At 57.0% G+C, this 7,758-nt stretch overlaps 2 protein-coding genes across 2 annotated transcripts; both read right to left on the bottom strand.

The window, feature by feature from the left end:
• Positions 1-356: 356 nt before the first annotated feature.
• Positions 357-1,020, bottom strand: TMEM239 (transmembrane protein 239). The gene is made up of 2 exons (XM_032419555.1): positions 992-1,020; positions 357-888 (listed from the first exon to the last, which is right to left on the bottom strand). The coding sequence occupies exon 2, from the start codon at positions 813-815 to the stop codon at positions 357-359; it is 459 nt and encodes a 152-aa protein (XP_032275446.1). The 5' UTR covers positions 816-888; positions 992-1,020.
• Positions 1,021-1,506: 486 nt separating this feature from the next.
• CUNH20orf141 (chromosome unknown C20orf141 homolog) lies at positions 1,507-2,107 on the bottom strand. The gene is given in 3 exon segments (XM_032419960.1): positions 1,507-1,511; positions 1,621-1,782; positions 1,900-2,107. Coding segments are annotated over 3 exon segments (375 nt in total).
• Positions 2,108-7,758: the final 5,651 nt, after the last annotated feature.

Genomic DNA, 7,758 nt, shown 5'->3' with positions numbered 1-7,758 from the left:
CAAGGCCGCCCTGGTGGTGTCACCACACCCTTGTGGGAACTCTCGGCGGCTTGGCCAAGCTCTGCCCCTGGCTCACCCTTCTGCCCTGCCCCTTCTTCTCAAAGCCCCCGATGCCCCACACCAAGGACCTGTAGCATCGGCTTGAGGGAGGTGGCCAGAGGTTGGGCCGGTCTACGGGGCCAGCTCTAGGCCACATCATGCCCGGCCCGAGCAGTGCTAGGGATGGGGCGGGGGCAGGGGTGGGGGCTGGGGGGTGGGGGCTGGGGCCTGCTGAAGCCACTGCCCTCCCCTTCCCCAGGGCCTCAGGCCCTAGGCCAGGGCTCAACAGACACAGGCAGCGGGATGGGGTTGCCCTTCTATTGGTCCAAGTCCTGAGTGTAGTCTGGGTGAGACATGGAGGTGAGGAGGCCCACGAGGCTCAGCAGCGTGGAGAAAAGCAGCAGGAAGGAGGCGGTGAAGAGCAGGGTAGGGAGGGCGCTGAGCACCAGCAGCAGGATGGCTGGCAGCAGATGGCGCCACGCGGCGGCCACGACGGGCCACAGGGAGCTCAGCAGGTAGGAGCCGGTGGTGAAGAGCGCGTGGCACAGCGTCAGCGCCAGCAGCAGGTAGAGGATCCCCTCCAGCCCCCACAGCACACGCTGGAGTGGCTGCCGCCAGCCCGACGTGGCCCACCACTGGGCCCAGCTCTGAGGCACGTGGCACAGGCACCAGCGCACCCAGGCCTGCCGCGTGGCCCAGGCTGACCAGGGCGCAGCCCGCTGCGGCCCCTCGCCGGCCCCGATGGCATCTGTCTCCACCTGCGGCTGCGGCGTCATGGCTGGTGCACCTGGGGAGAGGGCCAGGCCAGCTGCAGGAGCAGCCCTGGAGACGCCTGGGGCCTCTGGGCAGGCAGGGGGTGGGGTGGGGGTGGGTGGGTGCAGGGGTCAGGAGGGGACCAGCGTGGGCGGGCCGGGGCTTTGAGCTGGGGCCTGGGTCTTACCTCCGGGCAGAGCCACCTAAGTCATGTTGCTTCCTGCAGCGCCCAGGATGGCCTAGCAGCCAGAGTGGAGCCCCCCTCAACTCCCCCCCCTTCCCTCATCCCCCTGCCCGCCCCCAAGGATCCCTATTGTGACCCGGGTGGGGGTGGGGTCCCGCCAAGAGAGGAGCCACTGCAGGATGTGAGGCTCACCTGAATCCCTCTCCACGGACCCTCCAGGCTGGCAGGGGTGTCTGGTGAGCCCACAGACGCAGATTCTCCTGCTTTCTTGTGGGAAGCCCTCTCCGGATCCCTGTTCCTACCCTGCTAACTGATATCCGGTCCCACTCTGCTCTCCTGTAAGTCTTTCTGGGCACCCATTCTCTAGAACCACAGAGGAGGCCAGAATGGCCACCCCAACCCACAAGCTCAGAGGTGGCCGCCACATCCTGCCCTGGCTCCCTGTCCCTTGGCCCCACCTTCTCTTGCTGTCTCAGACGCAGACCCAGGTATCCGCTGCCCATGCCAGGGGGCCAAAGGGCCCCTGCAGTTCAGGCTGGAGATAAAGGGGTACCCCCCTGCCTGCTCAACCCAGGACAGAGGAAAAGGCGATCTGGGGAAGCAGCAGGGCCAGTGTATTTCTGGATGGGGGCGGAAGTCCAGGCCAAGCAAGGCCAGGGGCACGCCTCAGGCTCCCAGGAGCAGCCCCAGGCCCAGGAGTGCCAGTAGCAGGGCCTCCTGGGGGCTGAGTCGTCCTGTGACTGCCGCCGCAGGCAGGAGTGCGGCCCCCTGACTCCGGCCTCCCGGGAGGAGTGTCTGCGGGGTGCCTGCGGGCCTGTGGACAGAGAGGGTGGCGGCGGGGCCTCAGGAGGTTGACCACTGGCCCGCCTGCCGGGCTGCTGCACACTTAACCAGTGGAGCAGGTCGGGGGCCAGGAAGCTGACCAGCAGCAGCGAGGCTGGGCCAGCCAGCTGTCAGCCCCCGTGCCCCCAGCCCTAGGACACTGTCCCGGAGCTGGGCCGCGCTAGGGCCCCAGGGAGACATGCATGGACCCACTGGACTATGCGACCCCTTCCCAGCCCCCAGGCCTCTGGGAGGGACTGGGATAGGATAAGCAAGGGCTTTGGGCCTGGGTAAGCGGAGCTGGGTCATGGAGGGAGGTGGAGGTGACAGGAAGGACTAGTGTTGGGGGGGGATGGGAGGGGGCGAGGCCCTGGCAGACACTCAAGAGTGAGCTCCGTGGGAATCCCCCCTCCCCACACACCCACCCGCCACACCCTCCGCACCTCCCACTCCAGTCAGCCGTTCTGGGACTGGGCAGCTGGGGCATTGTGACCTATTGCCAGGTGGGGCCCTGGGGTACAGAGGGGGCTATTGCTGGTTTTGGCCTCCTAAGCAGCTGGTGGCTTAGGTGGGGCTAAGTCAGAAGGGAGTCAGTGATTTCTGAGAACTAAGACTCATCCTCTTGTCTTCGTGAATTCTCTGCCCCAGGGCCCCCGTGAGGATCTGAGTTACCAGGAAGGCATTCTAACTCCATCATCACATGGGCAGCTGAGCAAGAGAGGAAGGGCTGCTTTCTTTCTCCTGAGGGTTCCCAGAGCTCTGTATCCAGGGGCAATCATTCAATCTTCCTGTCAGCAGCTCTCTCTCCCCAGAGAGCTGTGGGATGCCTGTGGGCCCTTGTGGGGGAATTTTCAGGACCACAGCCCTGAAATGCAGAGGCAGGCCCTGCCAGGAAGCACCCTGAGACTTTCTGGGGCTGGGATCCCACGGGACTGCTATGGGGTGGGGCAGGAGGGGGCTGTTTCGAAGTCCTGTGGTCTGTGGGAAGTGTTTCAGATACTGGGATTCCAGAGAAGATATAGGTAATATAAGAAGGCTTCCACATAGTAACCCCCAAACTGGAGGTTAAAGTTACCCTCTGAGAATGAAAGTAAGGCAAATGAACACATAAGGAAGGGCTTGATCGTCTGAAAAGGAAACCTATCCCCATGATAATCTGTAAACGGGTGGTGGCACATCTCAGATTAGTGACGTAAGAGGCAAGAGTAGAAGTGGATCATAATTAAGAACAGAATCCTTTCCACATATCATACTTTGAGGGAAAAAATGATGGGGCTGGGGGAAGGGGCCAGAGGCCACACAGTCCCCAGGAGAGGAGAAAGCAAGAATCAGGCGGCATAGCCACCTCCAGCGGGCCCTGTCCAAAGACTCAAGCCTGGTGGACTGGACATCATTAGCATAGAGCCAATGGCCCTGTGGCCCTTGGGACCATTCATCGATTGTTTCTGCTCTGGCTCTTCCCAGAGTAATAAAGCGATGCCCGCAGAATTCTGAGGGAAAATGATTTCCAACCTAAAAACGTAGATCTGTCCAAATGATTATCAAGTACAAGAGTAGAATAAAGACATTTTAAGCCATGCAAGTTCTCAAAAATTTGACCTCGTATACACTCTTTCCTAGAAAGCTACTGGAGGATGTGCTTCAGCAAAACAAGGCATTAAACTAAGAGGACAATATGGGAATCAAGAGATGAGGCTAAACACAGGAAAGCAATGATGAGAAACGCTCGGGATGTCAGCCGTGCTTCCGAGTAAAGAAAGCAAACAACCCAGGCTGGAATCAAAAGCAAGATGCTCCAGGAGGGATGTCTCCAGAAGAAAATGAAATTATCTGTGGTTTTTAGATATGTTCAAAATGTTCAGTTCTGTTGGTCGCTTTGGGATTAAATTAGTAATTGATGCCTAGAAAACCAAGCAAATGATAAAACAAAGTAGTGCTAACTCCAGGAAACACAAAAAGTTGGACAATAATATTTACATGGTCATATATAAGCACTGAATATTGACTCCAGTGACTTAGCTCTTTGGGAGGATGGAAGGAGTTTGTTTGTGTACTTGAAGATATATGTTCGGGAGGCTGGTAAGAAAGCAAAATCCTTAATTCCATAGCAGGAAACCTACAGATAACATTTAGACATAGAAAAATTAAGAAATAGCAATAGAAGTATAGAGGTAAATACAAGGAGAAATAACAGAATTAAAAGTGGTTGATCTGGGAATGGAGAAGCATAGAAAAGAGTCTTCTATTGAGAGCTTAAATGTGATTTACCTTTAAGACTGTATTCTGTAGTATTTCGGCTACATGATTTAGTTAAAGAAAAGAAAATTAATATAGGGTCATATTATAGAGATCAGGAATACACCCTCCCAGGATGAATGAAATGCCAATATCCCAATATTATGTGGATGTGCTCTTGTAGCTTGAGATAAAATTTCCAGTGACAGCATCAAACACCATCAAATACCATCAAACTTGAAAGTTGTGAATCTCATGCATTTTAGATGGAGGTGCTCTAAATCTCCCACCTAGCGCTGCTCAGCCTTTAATGTGCACGTGAATCTCCGGGGGTTGAATCCTCCGGAGATCTTGTTAAAATGCAGATTCTGATTCAGTAGGTCTGGGGTGGGCTTCTGCATTTCTAACAAGCGCCCAGCCTCTAACGAGCTGGTGCTCTTGGTCCTTGGCCACACTTTGAGGAGCAGGGCTCGAAAAGACCTTGATGTACAAAAGAGAGACAGCTGGGGGAGGTGGTGAGCAGAGGATGGGCGTGTAGCTGTGCATGGAGGTGCCATGGGAGGGAGTCCACATCGATGCCCACCTGCATCACAGGGAGAACACCAAGTGCAAAGTGAGCTCTGCCCCAGCACCAGGGACAGAAGATTAGGAGACCCAGGCAGGCAGGAGATACTACCACTTCTCTCTTTGTGCAGCCAAACACATAGCCTCCTTTCTTTTCTTGACATCGTTTTAGTCCATCCATGTATGTGGGAATAAGAGGACTGTCTGAAGCTGTTTTCCCACCTTTAATTCATCTGGTTAGCTTCAGGGCCCCCAGGAAACCACATATTATCTCACTTCATTACCACCAAAACCCTGGGGCCAAGCTATCATTGTCCCCATTTTACAGATAAGGAAACAGAGGCTCAGAGAGCAAATTACTGTCCGAGGATACCCACACACAACAAACAGCAGAAGTGGGTGTGAAATTGAGCCTACGTGGTGCCGAAGTCAGCTCTCCCCTCCCCCTCCAGCCACCCGACCACCCTAGAGAGTTGGCAGGAGAGTCCCCGGCCATCCCTTAAACCCCAATCCCTTTTGGGCAGCTGTCTCCGCCCAGTCCAGCTCAGTCCTGCTCACTTGTGCTTTGCACCATATCCTCGCCCTCACGAGGCCACGACAAATTCTCCACCTGGCTTCAGGGGCTAGAGATCTGAGCCGCCACCTCCACAGCCCGCTTCCCGGCTTGGCACCTTTGCAGCCCAGGTAACCAAGTGGCAGGGGCTAAAGAGGGCAGCCCAGCTGGGAGCATACCTGAGGGGATAAGGCAGTAATGGAAGGGCATAAGGAAGTTCTGAGGGGTTCAGAGGGCATAGAGGGCCACGAAGGGACCCTGAAGGTTGTAATAGGGCAGTGAGGCAAGGGGTAAGAGAGGTAAGAAGAAGGGTAAGAGGGGGCACAGGGGACACAAGAGGTACCAGCATCCCATAGGTCCAAGCCCCTACTGGATTGGCCAGGAGTGGCCATCCCACCAGTCCCTTGGGCGGGGCTGGGGGGGGCAGGTCTCCCAGTTCATGGCCCTGCCATCTCCTCTCCCACAGAACCTTGTGTTATTGGGGAAGAGTCAGCTTCCCTCAGCCCTGCTTGGTCCTCTCTAACCTTGAATATATTACACACATACTTTTTTTCCCCTCAAGATTTATTTATTTATTTGCGAGAGAGAGAGAGAGCTCAAGCAAGCGCAAGTGGTGGGGAGGGGCAGCAGAGGGAAAGAATCTCAAGCAGATGCCCTACTGAGTGCAGAGCCTGACCCCCCTGCCCCGGGCTCGATCTCATGACCCAGGAGATCATGACCTGAGCCAAAATCAAGAGTCAGATGCTTAGCCGACTGAGCCACCCAGTGCCCAGGCCTGATGCTCGCCAGTCCCGCCCTCCCCGCCGCGTCCCCCAACCCCGCCTCATTGTCCTCTGGCGCCAGCAGCTGGGGTCTCTACGGGCAGGGCTGCCCCAGATCCCGGGATTCCAGAACGCAGGCCCTTTCCCATCCCCGCTCGCTAGCCCTCCCTTGATTCCCCCACTACCGATCGCCTCCGCGAAGGAAGGCAATGCGTCCAGTGCGCGCCTCTGGCCGGTGCTTTGTCCTTGAGAGGAGCACTGACTAGGGACCAGGTGCTGTTCTAGGCCCTGAGCTGTGAACATCTGGGTACAAAAAGCTCTTCTGGAGTGTTGTTTACCTTTGCTGGGGGAGGAGACCCAGACAGTGAACACATAACAAACAAAACAAGATAATCTCAATGTTGAATGCCTTGAAGATAAATAAGATAATAAAACAGGGTGAGGATAGAGTGTGTGTAGAGAGTGGGGCTTACTTTCATCAGAATGGTCAGCGAAGGCTTTTGGAAACAGGTGACACTGAAAATCAATCTGTATGACAAAGATGCCAACTTGGTGAACCAGTGCAAAGGCCCTGAGGCTGGATGGGGCTGGTGCATTGGAGGGACTGCTAAAATGCCAGTGTGGCTGGAGGCATATGAGCCAGGGGAAGAGCCCAGGGTGATGAGGTGGGAAAGGTGTGGGTGGGGAAGAACTCTGTCATGAAGGGCCTCACAGGTGAGCCCCCAGGGACTTAAGCCACGAAGAATCTGACCTGATTTAGCTGCTGTGGGTGGGAGCCTCAGGAGGCTGAGATGTCCTAGCCGGGTGCCCCCTCCACCCCCTCACACCCGCCTGTCAAACTTGGGTGAGGTTGGGGCCAGAGACAGAGTAGTGGCCAGACTGGGCATTGGAGGAAGGGGAGCAGCCCTCAGGACCTGTCCAGACCCACTTCTAGCTCTAGGGGAGCCTGTCCTGACCTCCCGCCCCCACGAAGCCTCAGTGTAGAGTACTGTCTTTCTGCCCCCGACCCGGCCAGCCCCCTCGCTGCCCGAACCCTCGGCTTTGGTGCTCCTTCCCTAATTTTTTTCTAATCGCCCCTCTGGTGCCTGGGACCTAGCAGTGCCATCCAGGTAGGGCGCTCCAAGGCAGAAGCGGGACCCCGTGGGCCTTCTCCTGGTTACTCTTTTCGGGGGCTCTCTATCCAGAGTGCGTGGGTTGGGTCAGATGCCCTGTGGCGCTCTAGGATTGGCATCTGTGAGGTCGCCCCTGCTGGTGGCGGGACCTAGTTCCACGGGTACGGCGTGGGATTTCTTTCGAGAGCTCATGTAAGATTGGGCCGTCAGAATGGTGATTTGGGGTGATTCAAATTATTTATATAGATAGAGGCCTGCAAAAAATCATTGCTCAGGGCGGCACATACTCCAGAGGCTTCCTGGCCACGTGTGGGCATCGCTTCTTAGGTGGGGATGGCAGTATCTCCCCGGTGGGCTCCTTGCAAGGACAAAGCACCGGCCAGAGGCGCACACTGGACGCATTGCCTTCCTTCGCCGAGGCTATCGGGCGTGGGGGAATCAAGGGGGGCTAGCGAGCGGGGATGGGAAAGGGCCTGCGCTCTGGAATCCCCGGATCTGGGGCAGCCCCGCCCATAGAGACCCCCGGCTGCCGGCCCCCGGAGGACAATGAGGCGGGGGTGGGGGACGCGGCGGGGAGGGCGGGACTGGCGAGCATCAGGCCTCGGTCCCTCCACCTCTGTCCCCAGCTGGGTATCTCCTCCGGCTTCTCTCCTCGAGTTATGTAACTCCGGAACGTGGCAGCCGGGCGAGCAAAGGAGGAGGGGAGGGGAGGGGAGGGGAGGGGAGGGGAGGGGA

This window comes from Phoca vitulina, unplaced genomic scaffold (assembly GCF_004348235.1).
Source record: "Phoca vitulina isolate PV1807 unplaced genomic scaffold, GSC_HSeal_1.0 scaffold22, whole genome shotgun sequence".
In the NCBI taxonomy this organism is placed as follows: domain Eukaryota; kingdom Metazoa; phylum Chordata; class Mammalia; order Carnivora; family Phocidae; genus Phoca; species Phoca vitulina.
The sequence above is the reverse complement of the archived record's forward strand: the minus strand, read 5'-3'. Positions and strand labels throughout refer to the sequence as shown.

What these genes read in the sequence shown, in the direction of transcription:
- TMEM239 (XM_032419555.1), bottom strand. Translation starts at nt 815, where the DNA reads ATGACGCCGCAGCCGCAGGTGGAGACAGATGCCATCGGGGCCGGCGAG.